This window comes from Tachypleus tridentatus, chromosome 3 (assembly GCF_004210375.1).
Source record: "Tachypleus tridentatus isolate NWPU-2018 chromosome 3, ASM421037v1, whole genome shotgun sequence".
In the NCBI taxonomy this organism is placed as follows: domain Eukaryota; kingdom Metazoa; phylum Arthropoda; class Merostomata; order Xiphosura; family Limulidae; genus Tachypleus; species Tachypleus tridentatus.
Genome location: NC_134827.1, coordinates 43016896 through 43042330, shown reverse-complemented (window position 1 = coordinate 43042330; position 25435 = coordinate 43016896). Strand labels below are relative to the sequence as shown.

Below are 25435 nucleotides of genomic sequence, written 5' to 3'. Positions count from 1 at the left end.
TTGCCATATTTATAACCAGTAACTGCCTTTTAGTTACACAGTGTTCTCTGTGATTGATGAACTGTGCCATTTTGTGTCACTATCTGGTTCAGCTTGCAGATATTTTGATGTCATAGGTAGAAATTCATCTATGCTATTGTTGAACAATATGAGGTTTACAATGGCTCACATTGGGACTACTGTTACCAACAGAATAATCATAGTTCCTCTATCCAACTGAACATGTATATGAGTTTATTCTAACTGTAGTGATAACTCTGAACTTATATTTACAGTTTCCAACCAAATGTAACTCTGATGTAATTAAACCTAAAGACTAGAGCTATAATTAACACATAATACATTTCTTTGTTATGAACATACACATAGAATTTTTCACATTATGGGATGAACCTATAAACTCACTTTCAAGGGATCTGATTTTGACTGCTTTGAAAACTGTGTACTTGAATGGATTATAAAACACTGAATAAGTGAAATATACACAAATAAAAATTAAACTCACAAATAAAAATCATATATGAATCAAATTATGATCAGTCTGGATTCAAAGATGAGCCTAAAGAATATGAAGCCATTTATTAAATCCTGCACAATGGTGCTGACAAGATGTTTACTTCTACAGAAGGAAGGTAGAGGCAGCTACCTTAAGAGGTTCTACATTACCATATCTTAAAGCCTTAACATTAGTTATATTTTTCATACCTTGAAAACATTGATTTCAGTCCTTAGTTTGTAAATTAAAAGATTCTTTTGTACAGGGACTTTGTTCATCTTTGGCCCATGCTTACGATGGGCACAGCACAGGTAACATCGTCATTGGCCCTTGCTCAGGATAGGAATAGCACAGCTTTGTGCTTTATGGCAGATAAACTGAAGGGCTAATCTAAATTGTCATACTAGATTCTTCTTTAGGAGAAATCATAAGTGTGATAAACAGTAAACTTTCCTTTATGACAACCCTCTAACATCCATATTACTTTTAAACAGCCAGTATGGGGTATTGTGTATAAAGATCTTAAACTCAAAACATCTATCTAAGTCTTCCTTTTTAATGAAAATTACAGTATACTTTTGTTCATGTCATCACAACAATCTCACTGGTTACTTTTATTTTTTACTTTCGGCAGAATATTAGGAGACTGTACTCTGAGTAATTTGAAATGTGCATCTGATGGAGTGTTATTTTGATAGCAAGCACTAGACGTGGTGATAGAAGGAAGCAACCGTAAAGTAGTTTCAATTAGAATATATGGTCATCAGTAATAGGACTGATGTGCAAACTCTATATTGGACATGAATTAACAGGTGACAAAAACAGCTGTAGTTACAAGAAAAATACTGCTGCTTTGTTATCTTTACTATATCTTTATATAATCAGTGAGTGGCCTAGTGTGACATAGAAATGTAGTTTTACAGAGGAATTCTACAGACCATATAACTAATGAGAAAGTACAGAGAAGAACATGGACACAGAATGAGCTGATGATAACTGTCAGAGAAAGACAACGACAACCATGTTTCATAGTACACAAAATGAAAAAGGAACAACTTGAAAAATGGTAATTAATGGAAAACAAGAGTGAAAAGCAGTGAGGAAGGACAAAGTTAAGTTACATCAGTAACAAATGTGACAGAAACCTCTGGTGAACCTTGACTTTGGAATTTACGGAAACCTCTGGTGAACATTGACTTTGTAATGTACAGAAACCTCTGGTGAACCTTGACTCTGGAATGTACAGAAACCTCTGGTGAACCTTGACTGCTAACACTCAAATTGGGTATGGCACTAAGAGAGTGTGAGAGAGAAAACTTTTGACACCATCTGACCAAAATAAATATTTCAACCTTTTGACACCACATGTAAATAACCATGAAGACATTTGGAAGACAGTGTGAGATTGATCAGGCCATCAGTAACAAATGTGACTGAGACTTTGGAACGTACAGAAGACAAAAACCTCTGGTGAACCTTGACTCTGGAATGTATAGAAACCTCTGGTGAACCTTGACTGCTGACATTCAAATTGGGTATGGCACTAAGAGAGTGTGAGAGAGAAAACTTTTGACACCGTCTGAGCAAAATAAACATTTCAACCTTTCAACACCACATGTAAATAACCATGAAAACGTTTGAAAGACAGTGTGAGATTGATTAGGCCATCAGGACAGATGAATTTGTCAAAACTAATTTCTCTATAGTCAATATTTTTGACAGTTTGTTTCATTCACTGTGGTTTTCACCAATATGTTTGATGTTTTTATTTTTTAAGTTAGCAGTATTGTGAATACCAATAACTGGCAACTATACAATATCTATTGTAAAACTAAGGAATGAAATGCAGAAAAAATATAAAAGAATAAAAATCAAAGTAAGTGCAACATGCAATTTCATGCACATAATGCATAAACTAGACAATGTATGAATTCCATATACATGGAAAACAGAATCCTTGAAGGAACCAGATCTGAACATTGACCTCCTTTATTCAAAATATTTCAAACATGTAGTTGTACAAACTTTCAGATAGTAGCTTGTTGTGACACGTCAAAAATAGAAGAAAATACATCACTGGGGAAGGAAAATGTAATGTCATACATCTACTTTAAATTATACCATAACTTGTGGGATTTTTAACTAACATTTGACATAGTTATTAGCAGGAAGGAAGAACAGATTACAGTACCTTCAGTTATTTAGGTAACATCTTCACTTGACACATGCTGAACCAACATTTAATATACTTATGTGCAAATGAGAAAAATATCACAACATTTTTGTTTATGTGGATGACATCCTGGGCTTGTTGTCTGTTGAATCAACATTTTATATAAGTATGTCTAGATGAGGTGAACAGAACACAGAATCATATAGATAACACCTTCACTTTACACCTATTGAATAAATGTTTTACACAGCTGTGATCATTTGAGATGAACAGAACACAGAATCATATAGATAACACCTTCACTTTACACCTATTAAATAAATGTTTTATACAGATATGACCATTTGAGACAAACAGAAAACAGAATCATATAAACTACACTGACAAACACCACACCAACATTATTTACAAAATACAATGTGATAACTGCCACAACTTCTATATTGGAGAAACAAGTAGAAAAATGGAAACCAGATTCAAAGAACATAAAAAGTCACTTTCACAGGTTTTCGAACACTGCAAGTCAAATAAACACAACATAACCATAGAAAACACTCAAATACTAAATAAGAAACAAACATAAACAAACGCAAAATTAAGAAGCCTTACTTATACAACAACTTAAACCCAAAATAAACCAATATAAAGGAATGCCTTTATACCTATATTAATATAATAAAATAAATAAAATTATATATTCAAACATCCAACACTGCCCTCTACATTCCAACTTTCAGTTACACAACCCCTTTCAAACATGTGGTCAGCTTCTGGTCAGTTACCTCTTTCTTTGTGAACCTGACGATGACCGAAGAAGGTCGAAACGTTGTTCGCTCTTCTATGTAAAATATTTTCTCAACCCAAACGAACTGTTTTTGCATATAAAAAACAGAATCATATAGATAACACCTTCACTTTACTCCTGTTGAATAAATGTTTTACACAGCTATGATCATTAGAGAAGAACAGAACACAGAATCATATAGATAACACCTTCACTTTACATCTATTGAATAAATGTTTTACACAGCTGTGACCATTTTAGACGAACAGAACACAGAATCATATAGATAACACCTTCATTTTACACCTATTGAATAAATGTTTTACACAGCTGTGATCATTTGAGATGAACAGAACACAGAATCATACAGGTAACACCTTCACTTCACACCTATTGAATAAATGTTTCACACAGCTGTGATCATTAGAGAAGAACATAACACAGAATCATATAGATAACACCTTCACTTTACATCTATTGAATAAATGTTTTACACAGCTGTGACCATTTTAGACGAACAGAACACAGAATCATATAGATAACACCTTCATTTTACACCTATTGAATAAATGTTTTACACAGCTGTGATCATTTAAGATGAACAGAACACAGAATCATACAGGTAACACCTTCACTTCACACCTATTGAATAAATGTTTTACACAGCTGTGATCATTTGAGATGAACAGAACACAGAATCATACAGGTAACACCTTCACTTTACATCTGTTGAATAAATGTTTTACACAGCTATAATTAGTTGAGAAGAACAGAATACAGAATTATGTTGATAATTCTACATATTATCAAATGGTTATTTTGGCTCAACTGAGTGATATGACTGCTAGAAATATTATTAAAGCCACTGAAGTAATGAAAATAATTTTTTTTCACACTCCTGAATATGATTTGAAACAATGTTTAAACGTGCAGAGTGACTTGTACAGCTGTAGATTGGTTTAAGTAAAGATTATGGTTGTGTGTTATAAAATGTTTTTCTTGTGGATTTTGATACAACATGACTTAATTCCAGATACAACTGTAAGATGATAATATTTGAATTTCTCTTGTAAGGTTTCTTAACTTACACCATTTGCAATCGTTCCATTTTCATTGTGTTCCTATTTGGATTCAATAATTCTTTAAACCAAAGTTTTGTGAGGTTTTACTGTGATTAATTAAGCTTTCTTTGTAAACTTAGTAATTAAGATGTTTTTTTTCTTACTTTAGGTTTTAAACACAACTGTAATTAGCCAAGGGAAGAATATGGTAACTGAAATCAATTATTACATGACAAATGCTTTCTCAGATAGCTTGTTTGACAGCTGTTATAATACACAGATGCCATCAGGAAACATAAGAGTTATCACCGTTCTCTGTGGCAGCTGGGGGGAAAGCTGCACTCCAAATCGTTGGCTGAATTATATGGGAACCCATGATCCATCACCATTTCAGATAAACTTTCAATATTATGAAGGACCTGTACACCATGGAAATAATACTTATTTGCCAATGAACACTCATGTTATTCCTTGTTCTCAGCCAGTATCCCCTGGTGGTGATGCTTGTAGCTGTGTGGATTGTCCTTCCAGCTGTAATTCTACTTCTTATCCTCCAGCTCAAATGGAATGGGAAATTTGGGGAATCCACGGAATGTGGGTTGTCATGAGCTTTGTTTTTCTTGTAGATGTAATTAGTATAACAAGTTGGTTCATATTTAGGATTCTCCATACATCAAAGACAGAAGGTAAGTTCAGATTTGTACATTATTTCATACAGCAGTTGCACTGCTATCTACATTTACCAAAATATTTAAATGTTGACATAATGCAATTATTATCAAAATAGCTTAGTATCTGTTTTATTTTTGTATTTGTTCTTATTGGTATCTATCTGTTTTATTTTTGTATTTGATCTTATTGGTATATGTCTGTTTTATTTTTGTATTTGTTCTTTTTGGTATCTATCTGTTATAGTTCTATATTTGATCTTATTGGTATCTATCTGTTATAGTTCTGTATTTGGTCTTATTGGTATCTATCTGTTATAGTTCTGTATTTGGTCTTATTGGTATCTATCTGTTATAGTTCTGTATTTGGTCTTATTGGTATCTATCTGTTATAGTTCCGTATATGGTCTTATTGGTATCTATCTGTTATAGTTCCGTATTTGTTCTTATTGGTATCTATCTGTTATAGTTCCGTATTTGTTCTTATTGGTATCTATCTGTTATAGTTCCGTATTTGTTCTTATTGGTATCTATCTGTTATAGTTCTGTATTTGTTCTTATTGGTATCTGTCTGTTATAGTTCCATATTTATTTTTATTGATGTCTATTATTGTTCAGTTATTGTTCTTGTTGATATCTATCTGTTATTGTTTGGTATTTGATCTTACTGGTATCTATGTGTTTTCTATATTTGTTCTTATTTATATCTGTCTGTTATAGTTCTGTATTTGTTCTTATTTTTATCTGTCTGTTGTAGATCTGTATTTGTTCTTATTTATATCTCTCTGTTTTATTTCTGTATTTGTTCTTATTGGTATCTATCTGTTATAGTTCTGTATTTGTTCTTATTGGTATCTGTCTGTTATAGTTCCATATTTATTTTTATTGATGTCTATTATTGTTCAGTTATTGTTCTTGTTGATATCTATCTGTTATAGTTCTGTATTTGTTCTTATTGGTATCTATCTGTTATAGTTCTGTATTTGGGTATCTTATTTGTCTTATCTATTTGTTATAGTTCCATATTTGTCCTTATTGATATCTTTGTGTTATAGTTCTGTATTTGTTCATATTAGTATCTCTCTGTTATAATTCTGTATTTGTTCTTATTGGTATCCATTTGTTATAAAAACTAAATAATAGTTACTTTCAAACTCTCCCTCTGTTAACTAAAACTAAACAATGGTCAGATTTGAACTCTCTTTGTTAACCTGAAGAAGACCTCAGAAGGTTGAAATTTTTTCTTTAGTTTATTTTAGTAAAAGTTTTAATACTCATACCAGTCGTTTTGAGATACATTTTTACTTCAAGTGGGTTTCTTGTCATCACGAAGTCATAAACTTTGTTATTTGTATCGGGTTTGATGTTTGGTTTGCAACAGTTAAAAAATTGCATATTAAATTTGTGCTAAAATGTTTTGTACCAGTGTTGACATGTTGCTTTGAGAGTTTGGTATCAGATCATTTGGATTTTGTTATCATTAGGATATTATAAAATGGTGCTTAGATTTTTCCTATATGTTAAAAATAAAAATGATTTTACGATATTTTTATCAGGTTTTTTTACAACCATTATAATTTTTTGTTCACTAGATTCTGAGAATTTGTTAAACAATGATGAATCAATTTCTGAGAAAGATGCAGTAACTCTGCCCTATGAAGATGTGAGGAATCCTCTAGAAAAAATAGGATCGTATATAGAATCGAAACTAGAATCTTTCTTTACACAATTAGGAACAGTTTGTGCACAATATCCATTCCTAATACTGTTTTGTGGTGTTGTCATGGTGACAGTGTATTCATGTGGTCTGATATTCTTCACTGTTACTTCAAACCCTGTTGAATTGTGGTCTGCTAAACAAAGCCAAGCCAGAAAGGAGAGAGACTACTTTAATTCTCATTTTGGGTAAGATTCGTTTCTGAGACTGTTGGAACTTGTTTGTTCTTATAAGTTACATTAAGGACTAGCATATATTTATTGTGTTTTTACCATTTCTCAAAACTGTTATGAATTTTATCATAAGTATTTTGTCTGATTCTGTGTAGACCATTTTATCGGACAGAACAAGTCATTGTAACGAAAGTCGGAGGAAAACCATTCCATTACACAACGCCAAAGAATGAGACCCTGACTTTTGGGCCAATATTTGATAAACAGTTTCTTCATGAGGTATGATATACATAGAGCTCTATGTTATTATTTTTAATAAAGTAGAACACTTGAAAGATTAGAAAGATTTTATTAAACATGTATAGTTCAGAAGTTGTGCAGAGACTAAGGCTTTGTATAGTGACTTTTTATGTATATTTGTAACAACTGAAAGAAAAGTTACAACTCTGCTGTCTGTCAGAAAGAGGGTTTGCTGTTCAACTTCAAAGTTCTCTGAACAGCTAAACATTATACTAAATGCCAAATAAAATAATTGTTATATGTAGAAACTCTTGTTCCCTCACATTGCTCACTTGATTTAAATCTATTGTAATGTAACTATTTTAATAGTGCTACTTTATCCTGTTGTACGTTTTATTCCTTATATTCCTGATGTAATTAGAGTTGTTTCAAGAAAACTGAAGATGGAGGTTTGAAAATCTCAAAACATTTAATAAATGCTTGAATTATTATCATGCTGTGAAACATTTTTAACAAAGTAACTTTTTCTTGTTTTATACCACTTATAATTATTTCAAAGACCAATAGTGTATGAAAACAACATACTGCTATGTATGATCTCTGTATTTAAAGTGCTTCTGTGTTCTACATTTTTATAGGTATTTGTTTTGCAACATAGTATCATATCTCTAACAGCTAGAAGTGGGAATAAAAACATTACTCTTGAAAATATATGTTTTTCACCAATGAACAATGGAAAATGTACAATCCAGAGTCCACTCAACTGGTTCCAGAATAATTACACTAAACTGAACATTGAAAAACAACATTATACCTACTTGGACCACATTCATTCCTGTATACAGTGAGTTTTGTGTTTTGGAAACCTTTTCAGGTTTTCTACAAATATCTAATTGATTTCTTTCTAATTGTCTTTTACAGTAAGATTTAATTATCAATATTGTAGAGTTTCAGTTTTTACAATGTATTTATAGTTGTGGTTTTTATTCTAGTGTCAAACTTCTGCTATGTATTTTTTAATCATGTGCAATTGTGTTTTATTTGATTCACTTTTTTATTAATGAATTTTATCTATTATTTCAGTTTTCTCCAATACTAAGTTCTGTTATTTGTTTTCCAATTAGAGTAGAGAAAATCTTTCTCTTAGTTGTCGTTGATCGGGGTTATGCATTATTAATAATTATTATTATAATTCACAACAATTACTTAAAGGTAACTTGTAAGTTACCAAATGAAATTCTGCAGAAGATTGTGGCTAGTGCTACTTACAAACAATACACATGGAAGTTGAAAATTTAATTACTATAATGCATTAAATCTTTCTCACTGCAGACAGCACTGTTGCTAAATTTGAGTTGTGTTTTTCGAGAGACAAAATTTGTTACATTTATGATTTATTGTCTCTGTACTAACCACAGCTAACAAAATAAGTCAGAAAATTTTTGCTGAATTGCAAGATAGTTCAATAGTTCCTCTATGCTTAGGTCACACATTAAATCTTACAATTTGTTTCACAAATACAGTTTTTGGGAATATGTGTTTCACATGAATTTCAGAAATTGTCTGCTTATTCAGAAAAGAAACTTCAGTGCTCATGTAGTACATATTCTAAACATGGGAACCATGTTCCACGTGTTATTTGTCTTTCTGTGACAGTTATACTATATGTTCTCTACAGATGTTTCTTATTGGTTCAGGAATCCTCTTGCTGTTACTGATTATCTTCCACTGGATTTCCCTTGTCTCGGAGATTTTGGTGGTCCAGTATTTCCATATGTGGCTCTTGGTGGTTTTATAGGACATAATTATTCAAGTGCTATAGCCTTAACCATTACCATAGTGGTTAACAACCATAAAAATGATGCAGACAATAGTGATGCTATGGCTTGGGAGAAAGTGTACGTATTATTTTTACTGGTATTTTGTGGTAATCTTTTATAAAGTAAGGTTTTAGCCAATGACTCTTTGGTATTATGTTAGTAACTTCAAATTAGGTATTCCAAAAATGATTAAATAAATGCCACATTCTACATTTCTGTTTATTGATGTATTTTTGTTGTAATGTGGCCTTTGCAGTATTCAAGAATAAATGTGGCATTTCATTGATTGGCAACATAAAAAATGATTCAATATAAATTGGAAGACTATACTGGAATATCTTGGCCACTCTTAACCCTACCAATTCAGGCTATGCGGAATCCGCTCATCTCGTAACCATGAAACTATCTGCGAGAGTAATTGTACTATGACTTTTGATAAGTATATCTTTACAAGTTTTTAATATTATTAGTAAGCATTACAAGACCTTGATATGCAGAATATGATATTTTGAATTAAGTTTTAAGATTTTTTAAGTAATGTTTTTATTGTGCCTTTTTTCTTTTTTGAATGTTAACTATTAAATATGAAGTATTTGTAACTTCCACATATTTATGAAATGTTTTATATTTTATCTGTTATTTTCACTACTGGTTGAGTCAGTTTGACCAACTTCATAACTACCATAAATAATTAGGAAATAATGCATTACATTATGCTTGTTTTGTTCGATAATGATTACAAGTTATAACACAAATGTTTACTCTAAATAGTCTGAATCTCATAACATTATATTTTTATAACTTTTATTATATATGCCTTTTGGCCGTTCCTGGCCAACTTTAAAGAAGTTGTAATGATGTGGTGCATGTGTACTCTTGTTACCATATCCAAGAACATAAAACTGACCTTTACAAAGTGACTTATCTTGGCTGTGTTTCATTTGACCAGTATTTTGTAAAACACAGTCACAGTTTGGTTATAATACATTATTTGTGTATATACATCATTATTATTTACAAATAAATTATTAAAGATGCTGAGAAAGTCACTAGGGGACATTATAACTTTGAAGAAATGCCTGTTCAAAGAATTTGATAAGAGTGCCTGAATACATCTTACTAATGAAAAACTGCAGCTTGTCTTGGACAGCTCACATAAAACCCTATTGTAAGCTTATAAACATATCACGGGTTACATATTAGGGTACTATATTGTACCACAGATTATGTGGTATATATTAGAGTACCATCTGGTTGGATATAAAGAGAACCTAATTGTTTTGCTGAATGTTATTTAAGGTTTTGTAACTGTTAGGAATATCATGTGTCTAAGGCTGTAACATAATAGAACAACAGATTTGTTACAAATTCATAAAGATTTTTTCTTGACACATCTAATAGTTGATTTCATGATTTTCTTCCAGGTATGTGGAATTTATGAAGAATTATTCTAACTCAAATATGGCCATTTCTTTCTCTTCGGAGGTAATTATTTTTCAACTCTACTTTTACTAATACTCATGAAGCAGGTTATGTTGTGTATAATGATTATTTAATTACATTAGATCTTGGGATTTCTAAAGGTTTTTTTCTGTCTACGGTTGAATGTTTCAGCATGTTGTTGAATTCATTCTAACTTGTTACATACAGTCTTTTTAACTATCTTGTCACAATAATTTAAGATCCACTGGTACAGTATGCCATTTTTATATGTATATGTAATGTAATTGTAATAAATAACTTTATTTGAAAATGAAATCTTCATATATATTGTAGTCTATTAAAACTTACTGGTGATAAATGTTATTCAAATAATTTTTTAGTTATACAAGACTTTTAAGGAGAACAATCAAACACTTTATTATAACTGTTATTTTAAAATATCTTACACTAAAGTCGAGATTAGTTTTCAACTCTAAAATAAATGTCTCTTGTATAGCGTTCGATTCAAGATGAATTAGACAGAGAAAGTAAGTCAGATATTGTCACCATTCTCGTCAGCTACCTCATCATGTTTGCTTATGTTTCCATAGCACTTGGAAGATTTCGAAGATGGAAATACATACTGGTAAGTTAATCTTTTGTGTTTCCTACCTATGCTATAATATTGTCATTTTATTGGGATGTGACCTGTAGCAGACCTGTTTATTTATAATTTTAGTAGTAAGGTATTGCTTTAACACTAGTTTTAAAATTAGATTGTTATTATGTAAGGAAATAGAAGTTGAAGGGCAAATATAGATTGCCAAGGTTAAGGAATAATTATGGTAAATGCTAAAGTATTTTCTTAATTTGTGCCACAGGTTAAAACGTACAGTGTAGTTTCAATATTTGACTGTATTTATAAAAGTCTATGTAGATTATAGTATGTTAATGTAGTTTCATAAATATAAAAGTGTGTGTACTCTCAGCACATGTCACTATTTGTATACAAAGATATATTGGTTGAAATCTTGGAAAACCTATAATTGCTGCAGTTTAACTTGCCAATTGGTCATCCAACTTTTATCCAACACCAAATGTATCACAGAGAATTTTGAGTCCCAAAAAGATTAATTACTTGAAATATAGCAAAAACTGTGATTAAGTGGCTGTGTTCCTGTTTAGTACATAGCAGTAATAATAAGTAGTGTACGTCTAGAGCTGTCATGGTTTGCAACAACAATATTAAATGGACAGAACTCATCTGATATTCAACTACTTCCATTAAAATGGCATGTTTTTAGTGTTCATAAATGTTCACCTACCGTGGTGTGATGAATTTCCCAACGCCATAAATTTAAAATAAGTTTGGTTAAATTAGGATTTTATTACAACTATCTTGACAGTTTCCTTAAGTACACACTCATTCACTCACTAACAACATTAAACACTCATTCACTCACTGGCAACATTAAACACTCATTCACTCACTAACAACATTAAACACTCATTCACTCACTAACAACATTAAACACTCATTCACTCACTGGCAACATTAAACACTCATTCACTCACTAACAACATTAAACACTCATTCACTCACTAACAACATTAAACACTCATTCACTCACTGGCAACCTTAAACACTCATTCACTCACTAACAACATTAAACACTCATTCACTCATTGGCAACATTAAACACTCATTCACTCGCTAACAACATTAAACACTCTATTCACTCACTGGTAAATATTAAACACTCGTTCACTCACTGGTAACATTAAATACTCATTCACTCACTAACAATATTAAACACTCATTCACTCACTAACAATATTAAACACTCGTTCTACTCTACTGGCGGCCTTAAACACTCGTTCACTCACTAACAACATTAAACACTCGTTCTACTACTAACAATATTAAATACTCGTTCACTCACTAATAAATATTAAACACTTTATTCACTCACTGGTAACCTTAAATACTCGTTCACTCACTGGTAACTCTTAAACACTCATTCACTCTACTAATAATATAAATACTCATTCACTCTACTAACAAATATTAAACACTTCGTTCACTCACTGGTAACCTTAAACGCTCTTCATTCACTCACTAACAATATTAAACACTCGTTCACTCACTAACAATATTAAACACTTATTCACTCACTAATAACATTAAACACTCTATTCACTCCTAAACAATATTAAACACTCGTTCACTCACTGGCAACCTTAAATACTCGTTCACTCACTAACAAATATTAAACACTTCGTTCACTCACTAACAACATTAAATACTCTATTCACTCACTAACAATATTAAACACTCGTTCACTCACTGGTAACCTTAAACACTTCATTCGTTCTACTACTAATAATATTAAATACTCTTATTCACTCACTAACAAATATTAAACACTCTTTCACTTCACTGGTAAACCTTAAACACTCTATTCACTCACTAACAAATATTAAACACTTGTTCACTCACTAACAAATATTAAACACTTCGTTCACTCACTAACAATATTAAACACTCGTTCACTCCCTAACAAATATTAAACACTCATTCACTCCCTAATAAATATTAAACACTTATTCACTCTACTGGTAACCTTAAATACTCGTTTCACTCGCTGGTAAATCTTAAACGCTCGTTTCACTCACTAACAAATATTAAACACTTATTCACTCACTGGCTAACGATTAAACACTCGTTCACTCACTGGCGAACCTTAAACACTCGTTCACTCACTGGCGACCTTAAACACTTTATTCACTTACTGGTAACCTTAAACACTTATTCACTCACTAACAAATATTAAACACTCTTATTCACTCACTAACAAATATTAAACACTCGTTCACTCACTGGTAACCTTAAATACTTTATTCACTAACTACTGGTAACATTAAACACTCGTTTCACTCACTAAAAATACAACTATTAAACACTCTCGTATTCACTACTGGTAACCTTTAAACACTTATTCACTCACTGGTAACCTTTAAATACGTTCGTATTCACTACTAACAAATATTAAACACTTTATTCACTCACTGGCAACCTTAAATACTTATTCACTCTTACTAACAATATTAAACACTCATTTCACTCTAACAATATTAAACACTCTTCATTCACTCACTGGTAACCTTAAACACTCGTTCACTCACTACTGGTAACCTTAAATACTCATTCACTCTCTAATAAATATTAAACACTTATTCTACTCGCTGGTAACCTTAAACTGGCACTTAAATACTCATTCACTACTAATAAATATTAAACACTCATTCACTTCACTAACAATATTAAACACTTATTCACTCACTGGTAACCTTAAATACTTATTCACTCACTGGTAACCTTAAACACTCGTTCACTCTCTAACAATATTAAACACTCATTCACTCACTGGTAACCTTAAACACTCATTCACTCACTAACAACGTTAAACGCTCGTTCACTCCTAACGGCGATTAAACACTCGTTCACTCACTGTAACCCTTAAACGCTCGTTCACTCACTAACAATCGTTCACTCCTAACAACGTTAAACGCTCGTTCATCTAACGGCGTTAGGCGCTCGTTCATCGCTGGCGGCCTTAAAACGCTCGTTCATCACTAACGGCATTAAACACTCGTTCACTCACTAACAACGTTAAACACTCGTTCACTCACTAACAACGTTAAACGCTCGTTCACTCACTAACGACGTTAAACGCTCGTTCACTCGCTAACAAGCATTAAACGCTCGTTCACTACTAACGGCATTAAACGCTCGTTCGCTCACTAACGACGTTAAACGCTCGTTCACTCCTAACAACGTTAAACTCATTCTCGTTCACTCACTGGCAACCTTAAACGCTCGTTCGCTCGCTGGTAACGGCGTTAAACACTCGTTTCTCACTGTGACGTTAAACACTCGTTCACTCGCTGGCTGACCTTAAACACTCGTTCACTCGCTGGCTGACCTTAAATCGTTCATCGCGGCGGCCAGAGCGCTCGTTCGCTCCTAACAACATTAAACGCTCGTTCGCTACTCTAACGACATTAAATACGCTCGTTCGCTCGCTGGACGTTAAACGCTCGTTCACTCACTGTGACCTTAAACACTCGTTCACTCACTGGCTGACTATTAAACTTCGTTCACTCGCTAACAATATTAAACACTCGTTCACTCACTAACAACGTTAAACGCTCGTTCACTCACTGGCGGCATTAAACGCTCGTTCACTCACTAACAACATTAAACACTCGTTCACTCACTAACGGCATTAAACGCTCGTTCACTCCTAACAACGATTAAACGCTCGTTCACTCACTGGCGACCTTAAACGCTCGTTCACTCACTAACGGCATTAAACACTCGTTCCTCCTAACAACATTAAACGCTCGTTCACTCACTGGCGGCATTAAACACTCGTTCACTCACTGGTGACCTTAAACGCTCGTTCACTCACTAACAGTATTAAACACTCGTTCACTCACTAACAACGTTAAACGCTCGTTCGCTCACTGGTAACCGAAACGCTCGTTCGCTCACTAACGGCGTTAAACACTCGTTCACTCACTAACAACATTAAACACTCGTTCGCTCACTAACAACGTTAAACGCTCATTCGCTCCTAACGGCATTAAACACTCGTTCACTCCTAACAACGTTAAACGCTCGTTCACTCACTGGCGGACAGTAAACGCTCGTTCGCTCACTGGCGGTAGCAAACGCTCGTTCGCTCACTGGCTGACATTAAACCTCGTTCACTCACTAACAACGTTAAACGCTCGTTCACTCACTGTGACCTTAAACGCTCGTTCGCTCACTGGCGACCAGCCGAACGCTCGTTCGCTCCTAACGGCATTAAACGCTCGTTCGCTTTCATTAACAAGCGTTAAACGCTCGTTCACTCACTGACGGCATTAAACGCTCGTTCACTCACTGGCGGCGATTAAACGCTCGTTCACTCACTGCGACCTTAAACGCTCGTTCGCTCACTGGCGACCATAAACGCTCGTTCGCTCACTGGCTGACCAGCAAGCTCTCGTTCACTCACTGGCGACCTTAAACACTTGTTCGCTCACTAACAATATTAAACCTCGTTCATCGCTGGCTGACCTTAAACACTCGTTCATCACTGGCGGCCAGGCAAACGCTCGTTCATCGCTGCTTGACCAGCCAAACGCTTGTTCACTCGCTAACGACGATTGAACGCTCGTTCGCTCACTAACGGCATTAAACAACTCGTTCACTCACTGTGACCTTAAACGCTCGTTCACTCACTGGCTGACCTTAAACACTCGTTCACTCGCACTGTGACCAAACGCTCGTTCATCTCTAACAACGTTAAACCTTATTCATCACTGGCGACCTTAAACGCTCGTTCACTCACTAACAACGTTAAACGCTCGTTCGCTCCTAACAACGTTAAACGCTCGTTCACTCACTGGCGACCTTAAACGCTCGTTCGCTCACTGACGACCTTAAACGCTCGTTCATCTCTAACGGACATTGAAGCCTTGTTCGCTCACTGTGATATAAACGCACTTGTTCGCTCACTAACGGCGTTAAACGCTCGTTCGCTCACTAACAGTAATTAACGCTCGTTCACTCACTGGCGACCTTAGGCGCTCGTTCGCTCGCTGTAGCCTTAAACGCTCGTTCACTCACTGGACCACCTTAGAGCGCTCGTTCATCTCTCTAACAGCATTAGGCGCTCGTTCACTCGCTGGCGACCTTAGGCGCTCGTTCGCTCACTAACAACGTTAAACCGCTCGTTCACTCCTAACAGCGTTAAACGCTCGTTCACTCGCTGGCGACCAGCAAACGCTCGTTCGCTCACTAACAACGTTAAGCGCTCGTTCGCTCACTAACAACATTAAACGCTCGTTCATCACTAACAACGTTAAACGCTCGTTCACTCGCTAACCGACATTAAACGCTCGTTCGCTCGCTGCGGCATTAGGCGCTCGTTCACTCACTGGCGGCATTAAACGCTCGTTCACTCGCTGTGACAACGCCAGGCAGCTCGTTCGCTCGCTAACAACATTAAGCGCTCGTTCGCTCGCTAACGGAACATTAGGCACTCGTTCGCTCACTAACAACGATTAGACGCTCGTTCGCTCGCTAAAACAACATTAGGCGCTCGTTCGCTCCTAACGGCGTTAAAGCGCTCGTTCATCCCTAACGGCGTTAGGCGCTCGTTCGCTCCTAACGGCGTTAAACGCTCGTTCGCTCCAACGACGTTAGGCGCTCGTTCATCCCTAACGAGCGTTAAGCGCTCGTTCATCACTGGTAGCCTTAAACGCTCGTTCGCTCACTAACGAGCGTTAAGACGCTCGTTCGCTCACTAAACGACGTTAGACGCTCGTTCGCTCACTAACGACGTTAGGCGCTCGTTCGCTCACTAACAAGCGTTAAACGCTCGTTCGCTCATAACGACGTTAAACGCTCGTTCACTCGCTAACAACGTTAGACATCGTTCACTCACTAACAACGATTAAACGCTCGTTCATCCCAACGACGATTAGGCACTCGTTCGCTCGCTGCGACCTTAAACGCTCGTTCGCTCACTGGCGGCATTAAACGCTCGTTCACTCACAGCGGCGATTAGACGCTCGTTCACTCACTGGCAACCTTAAACGCTCGTTCACTCACTGTGACCTTAGGCGCTCGTTCACTCGCTGTGACCGAGCGCTCGTTCGCTCCTAACAACGATTAAACGCTCGTTCGCTCCTAACGGCATTAAACGCTCGTTCGCTCACTGGCGACACGTTAGACGCTCGTTCGCTCGCTGGCTGACCTTAAAGCGCTCGTTCGCTCACTGGCGCCTTAAACGCTCGTTCGCTCATCAACATTATTAGGCGCTCGTTCGCTCACTGAGCGTTAAACGCTCGTTCGCTCACTGGCGGTAGCAAACGCTCGTTCGCTCACTAACGGCGTTAAACACTCGTTCACTCACTAACGGCGTTAAGCGCTCGTTCATCTCTAACGGCGTTAAACGCTCGTTCGCTCGCTGGCGACCTTAAACGCTCGTTCATCACTAACAACATTAAACGCTCGTTCGCTCTAACGAGCATTAAAACGCTCGTTCACTCACTGGCGGCATTAAACGCTCGTTCACTCACTGTGACCTTAAACGCTCGTTCACTCGCTAACAGTATTAAACCTCGTTCACTCACTAACGACGTTAAACACTCGTTCGCTCGCTGGCGGCGTAAACGCTCGTTCACTCACTAACAAGCGTTAAACGCTCGTTCGCTCACTAACCGACGTTAAACGCTCGTTCACTCACTAACGGCGATTAAACGCTCATTCACTCCTAACAAGCATAAAACGCTCGTTCACTCCTAACTGACGTTAGGCAGCTCGTTCATCGCTGGCAGCCTGAAACGCTCAGTTTCGTTCGCTCGCGGCGACCTTAAACGCTCGTTCACTCACTGAAGCGACGTTAAGCGCTCGTTCACTCACTAACGGCGTTAGGCACTCGTTCGCTCACTGCGACCAGAAACGCTCGTTCACTCGCTGGCTGCCAGCAAACGCTCGTTCATCCTAACGACGTTAAACGCTCGTTCGCGTAAATTAACGACGTTAGGCGCTCGTTTCACTCCTGGCTGACGTTAAACGCTCGTTCACTCACTGGCGGCATTAAACGCTCGTTCGCTCACTGTGACCAGAAGGCGCTCGTTCGCTCACTGGCGACCTTAGCCAAACGCTCGTTCGCTCACTGTGACCTTAAACGCTCGTTCGCTCGCTGGTGACCAAACGCTTGATTCGCTCACTAACAGATATTGAAACGCTCGTTCGCTCACTGGACGGCAAAAACGCTCGTTCACTCACTGTGACCTGAAACGCTCGTTCACTCACTGGCGGCCAGTAAACGCCTTATTCGCTCACTAACGGCGTTAAACGCTCGTTCGCTCACTAACGGCATTAAACCTCGTTCACTCACTGTGACCTTAAACACTCGTTCACTCACTGGCGACCTTAAACGCTCGTTCACTCACTGCTGACCTTAAACGCTCGTTCATCTCTAACAACGTTAAACGCTTGTTCGCTCACTGCGGCCAGCCAAACGCTCGTTCATCACTAATGACGATTAAACGCTCGTTCATCCCTAACAACGTTAAACGCTCGTTCACTCACTGGCTGACCTTAAACGCTCGTTCACTCGCGGTGACCTTAAACACTCGATTCACTCTCTAACAGCGTTAAACACTTGTTCATCGCTGTGACCCTTAAACGCTTATTCACTCACTAACAACGATTAAACGCTCGTTCACTCACTAACAGTATTAAACGCTCGTTCACTCACTGGTGACCTTAAACGCTCGTTCACTCACTGGCGGTTGAAACGCTCGTTCGCTCACTGGCTGACAACAACGCTCGTTCGCTCTCTGGCTGGCATTAAACGCTCGTTCACTCGCTGGCGACCAAACGCTCGTTCGCTCACTAACGGCGTTAAACGCTCGTTCGCTCCCTAACAGCATTAGGCCGCTCGTTCGCTCACTGGCGGCCTTAAACACTCGTTCGCTCGCTAACGGCGTTAAACGCTCGTTCGCTCACTAACGGCGATTGAGCGCTCGTTCGCTCACTAACGGCATTAGGCGCTCGTTCGCTCACTAACGACGTTAGGCGCTCGTTCACTCACTGGCGACATTAAACGCTCGTTCACTCGCTGGCGGCGATTAAGCGCTCGTTCAGCTCACTGTGACCTTAAGACGCTCGTTCACTCACTAACGGCGATGAAACGCTCGTTCATCACTAACGACGTTAGAAGCGCTCGTTCGCTCGCTAACAACGTTAGGCACTCGTTCACTCGCTAACGGCGTTAAACGCTCGTTCGCTCCTAACGACGTTAAACGCTCGTTCACTCCTAACGGCGTTAAACGCTCGTTCGCTCCTAAACGGCGTTAACGCTCGTTCGCTCCTAACGAGCGTTAAACGCTCGTTCACTCTTTGGACCTTGAGCCGCTCGTTCGCTCACTGGCGGCGTTAAACGCTCGTTCGCTCACTGGCTGACGATTAAGCGCTCGTTCGCTCACTGGCTGACGACCAAACGCTCGTTCATCGCTGGCGGTGACTTGAAACGCTCGTTCACTCACTGACGACCTTAAACGCTCGTTCGCTCCCTAACAGGCGTTAAACGCTCGTTCGCTCGCTAACGGCGTTAGGCGCTCGTTTCACTCACTGTGACGTTAAACGCTCGTTCGCTCACTGGCGACCTTAACGCGCTCGTTCACTCACTGGCGACCCAAACGCTCGTTCACTCACTAACAACATTAAACGCTCGTTCGCTCACTAACAGCGTTAAAGCACTCGTTCATCTCTAACAGCGTTAAACGCTCGTTCATCACGGCAGCCAGAGCGCTCGTTCGTTCGCTAACAAGCGTTAAACACTCGTTCACTCACTAACAACGTTAGGCGCTCGTTCGCTCACTAACGACGTTAAACGCTCGTTCACTCGCTGGCGGCGATTAAGGCGCTCGTTCGCTCACTGGCGACCTTAAACGCTCGTTCGCTCCGCTAACTTGATGTTGAGCTCGTTCGCTCACTAACGGCGTTGAAACGCTCGTTCGCTCGCTGGCGACCTACGACGCTCGTTCGCTCACTAACAGCGTTAAACGCTCGTTCGCTCACTAACAACGTTAAAGCGCTCGTTCACTCACTAACTTGAACATTAAACGCTCGTTTCGCTCTAACGGCATTAAGCCTCGTTCGCTCCTAACTGACGTTAGGCGCTCGTTCACTCGCTGGCGGACCTTAAACGCTCGTTCGCTCGCTGGTAACCTAAGCGCTCGTTCACTCACTGGCGACGATTAAACCGCTCGTTCGCTCACTAACGACATTAAACGCTCGTTCATCACTGTGGCCAAACGCTCGTTCACTCACTGGCGACCTTAGAGCACTCGTTCACTCACTGGCTGACGTTAAACGCTCGTTCGCTTAAACTAACGGCGTTAAACGCTCGTTCGCTCACGGCGGACGATTAAACGCTCGTTCGCTCACTGGCTGACGTTAAACGCTCGTTCGCTCACTGGCGGCGATTAAGGCGCTCGTTCGCTCACTGGCGACCAGCAAACGCTCGTTCGCTCACTAACGGCGATTAAACGCTCGTTCACTCACTAACGACATTAAACGCTCGTTCACTCACTGAGCGACCTTAGGCAACTTGTTCGCTCACTAACACGTTAAACGCTCGTTCATCTCTAACAACGATTAGAGCCTTGTTCGCTCACTGTGACCTTAAAGCGCTCGTTCATCGCTAACTGACGCGTTAAACGCTCGTTCGCTCACTAACGGCGTTAAGCCTCGTTCGCTCCTAACTGCGTTAAACTGCTCGTTCACTCACTGGCGGTTAGGCGGCCTTGTTCGCTCACTAACGACGTTAAACGCTCGTTCGCTCACTAACAGTAATTAAACGCTCGTTCACTCGCTGGACGGCCAAAGCCGCTCGTTCACTCACTGGCTGACCTTAAGCGCTCGTTCATCTCTAACTGACATTAAACGCTCGTTCACTCTCTAACGACGTTAAAACGCTCGTTCGCTCACTGGCTGACAGCAAACGCTCGTTCGCTCGCTAACGGCGTTAGGCGCTCGTTCGCTCTAACGGCGATTAAACGCTCGTTCGCTCGCTGGCGTTAGAGCGCTCGTTCACTCACTAACTGACGATTAGGCGCTCGTTCGCTCACTAACAGCGTTAGACGCTCGTTCACTCGCTAACGGCATTGAAACGCTCGTTCGCTCACTAACAACGATTGAAGCCTCGTTCGCTCGCTGGCTGACATTAGACGCTCGTTCGCTCACTGGCGACCTTAAACGCTCGTTCACGCTCACTAACAACGTTAAACGCTCGTTCGCTCACTAACGGCGTTAGACGCTCGTTCGCTCACTAACGGCGTTAGACGCTCGTTCGCTCACTAACAAGCATTAAACGCTCGTTCGCTCCTAACGACGTTAAACGCTCGTTCATCCTAACGGCATTAAACGCTCGTTCACTCACTGTGACCTTAGACGCTCGTTCACTCACTGGCTGACATTAAACGCTCGTTCACTCACTGGCGGCGTTAGACGCTCGTTCACTCGCTGGCTGACCGCAAACGCTCGTTCGCTCGCTGGCAACAGCCAAACGCTCGTTCGCTCGCTGTGACAGCAAACGCTCGTTCACTCCTAACGGCATTAAACACTCGTTCACTCAAGTAACAACGATTAAACGCTCGTTCACTCACTGGCGGCGTTAGGCGCTCGTTCACTCGCTTTGACTGTAAACGCTCGTTCCTCACTGGCGACAGCAAACGCTCGTTCACTCACTGGCAGACCAGCAAACGCTTATTCACTCACTAACAAGCATTAAACGCTCGTTCACTCACTAACAACGTTAAACGCTCGTTCACTCACTGGCAACCCAGCAAACGCTTATTCACTCACTAACAACATTAAACGCTCGTTCACTCACTAACAGTAATTAAACACTCGTTCACTCACTGGCGACCTTAAACGCTCGTTCACTCACTGGCGACCAAACGCTCGTTCGCTCTCACAACGAACATTAAACAGCTTATTCACTCACTAACGGCATTAAACGCTCGTTCACTCACTGGCGGTATTAAACGTTCGTTCACTCACTGGCGGCCTTAAACAGACGCTATTCACTCACTAACAACGTTAAACGCTCGTTCACTCCCTAACGACGTTAAACGCTCGTTCACTCACTAACGGCGTTAAACGCTCGTTCACTCACTAACAACGTTGAAACACTCGTTCGCTCACTAACAACATTAAACGCTCGTTCATCTCGCTAAAACAATCTTAAACACTCGTTCACTCACTAACAACGATTAAACGCTCGTTCACTCACTGACGGCGTTAAGCGCTCGTTCACTCGCTGGCGACCTTAAACACTCGTTCGCTCACTGGCGTATGAGCTAACTCCGTTCACTCACAGCGACGTTAAACGCTCGTTCGCTCCCTAACAAGCGTTAAACCGCTCGTTCATCTAACTGCAATTAAACAGCTCGTTCATTCACTCACTGGCAACCTATAAACGCTCACGTTCACTCACTGTGACATTAAACGCTCGTTCGCTCACTGTGACGTTAAACACTCGTTCACTCACTGGCGACGTTAAAGCGCTCGTTCACTCACTGGCGACGTTAAACGCTCGTTCGCTCACTGGCCAACCTTAAACGCTCGTTCACTCACTGGCTGACCTTAAACACTCGTTCACTCACTAACAACGTTAAACGCTCGTTCACTCACTAACAGACATTAAACACTCGTTCACTCACTGGCGACCTTAAACCTTGTTCACTCACTAACAACGTTAAACACTCGTTCACTCTCTAACAACATTAAACACTTGTTCGCTCACTGGCGACCTTAAACACTCGTTCATCACTAACGGCATTAAACACTCGTTCACTCACTAACGGCGATTAAACGCTCGTTCACTCTAACGGCGTTAAACACTCGTTCACTCACTGGTAAACCTAGCAACACTCTTGTTCACTCACTAACAGGCGTTAAACGCTCGTTCACTCACTAACAATGATTAAACACTCATTTTCATCACTGTGACAACCTTAAACGCTCGTTCACTCACTGGCAACCTTAAACGCTCATTCATCTCTAACACATTAAACACTTCGTTCACTCTCTAACAATATTAAACACTCGTTCACTCTGCTGGCAACCTTAAACACTCGTTCGCTCACTAACGGCGTTAAACACCTCGTTCACTCTAACAACGTTAAACACTCGTTCACTCACTGGCGACCTTAAACGCTCGTTCACTCACTAACAATATTAAAACGCTCGTTCACTCACTAACGGCATTGATCGCTCGTTCTACTCACTAACAACGTTAAATACTCGTTCACTCACTAACAACATTAAACACTCATTCACTCACTAACAACGTTAAACACTTATTCACTCACTGGCGAAATATTAAACGCTCGTTCATCACTGGTAACCTTAAACACTCGTTCACTCACTAACGGCGTTAAACGCTCGTTCATTCACTAACAACGTTAAACACTCGTTCGCTCACTAACAACATTAAACACTCGTTCACTCACTACTAACAACATTAAACACTCGTTCACTCTTCCTAATATTAAACACTCGTTCACTCCTAACAACCTTAAACACTTTCACTCACTGGTAACCTTAAACACTCATTCACTCCTCTGTGAATATTAAACACTCGTTCACTCACTAACAATATTAAACACTCTTATTCACTCACTGGTAACCTTAAACACTCATTCACTCACTGGTAACCTTAAACACTCGTTCGCACTTCACTGGCAACCTTAAACACTCTATTCACTCCCTAACAACATTAAACACTTCGTTCACTCAAACTAACAACATTAAACACTCGTTCACTCACTGGCAAATATTAAACACTTATTCACTCACTGGCGACGTTAAACACTCATTCACTCACTGGCAACCTTAAACACTTATTCACTCACTAACAACATTAAACACTCATTCACTCACTAACAACATATTAAACACTCATTCACTCACTGGTAAACCTTAAACACTTTATTCACTCACTTCAACAACATTAAACACTCGTTCTACTCACTAACAATATTAAACACTCGTTCACTCACTGGCAACCTTAAACACTCGTTCACTCTACTGGTAAACCTTAAACGCTCATTCACTCTCTAACAAATATTAAACACTTATTCACTCACTAACAAATATTAAACACTCTATTCACTCACTGGCAATATTAAATATCTATTCACTCACTGGTAACCTTAAACACTTATTCACTCACTAACAAATATTAAACACTCGTTCACTCTAACAACATTAAACACTTCATTCACTCACTAACAAATATTAAACACTCATTCACTCACTAACAAATATTAAACACTCGTTCACTCTACTAACAACATTAAACACTCGTTCACTCACTAACAATCTTAAACACTCGTTCACTCACTAACAACATTAAACACTCATTCACTCACTGGCGGCCTTAAACACTCGTTCACTGGCAACCAAACACTCATTCACTCCTTAAAACCTTAAACTCATTCACTCACTGGCGACATTAAACACTCATTCACTCACTAACAACATTAAACACTCATTCACTCACTGGCAACATTAAACACTCATTCACTCACTGGCAACCTTAAACACTTATTCACTCACTAACAACATTAAACACTCATTCACTCACTGGCAACATTAAACACTCATTCACTCACTGGCAACATTAAACACTCATTCACTCACTGGCAACATTAAACACTCATTCACTCACTGGCAACCTTAAACACTTATTCACTCACTAACAACATTAAAATGTGTTTAAGGATTGAAATGTATGATCCACACAGTTCTTGTAGATGTGTCTTATGTTTGTTTTGGTAAACACAGTGTATACACATCAATTAGATTGCTCATTGTGAATAGTGTGTGTAATAACAAAAGTACCGATGAATAGGAAATGTGTTGCTATTATAGACAATAGTATTTTTAGTACTTGGTAAACACAAAACAGAAAAGTGTGATAAAGGATTTTATTATACAATGAACTTGAGTACCATATGATTTAATTTAAGTTTTTGTATTCTTAAAAATTAAATTTACAATTTGTATTTGTCTTGTGTATAACTCATAGATAGGAGTTTGTCCATTTCTATCACTCTGCAATAAGTGGAACTAGCAACCTAAGTACTGTTGGAGGAAATCTTTTCCCTACCAAATGCTGAGTTGTCTGTTGTTTTTCAAGTGCTAAATATCAGTAAAAAATGGCACAGTGTTCACTGTATAAGTTTTGTATTTTCCAGTATCGATAATAATATTAAAACTAAATTTGACTTGTGAATGCAA

General features: G+C 38.7%; 1 protein-coding gene across 5 annotated transcripts in view; it reads left to right on the top strand.

The window, feature by feature from the left end:
* Nucleotides 1-25435, top strand: part of LOC143246774 (NPC intracellular cholesterol transporter 1-like) — a 90720-nt gene that overhangs the window by 9129 nt on the left and 56156 nt on the right. For all 5 annotated transcript variants that reach the window (XR_013026155.1, XM_076493917.1, XM_076493915.1 and 2 more), the window contains 7 exons: nt 4684-5200; nt 6775-7087; nt 7228-7351; nt 7951-8156; nt 9010-9210; nt 10557-10617; nt 11072-11200. Coding sequence is in view for 4 of the 5 variants with exons in the window: in XM_076493917.1 (XP_076350032.1) it covers nt 4684-5200; nt 6775-7087; nt 7228-7351; nt 7951-8156; nt 9010-9210; nt 10557-10617; nt 11072-11200 (1551 nt within the window). In the remaining variant the exon portion in view is untranslated. The remainder of the gene's footprint in view (nt 1-4683; nt 5201-6774; nt 7088-7227; nt 7352-7950; nt 8157-9009; nt 9211-10556; nt 10618-11071; nt 11201-25435) is intronic.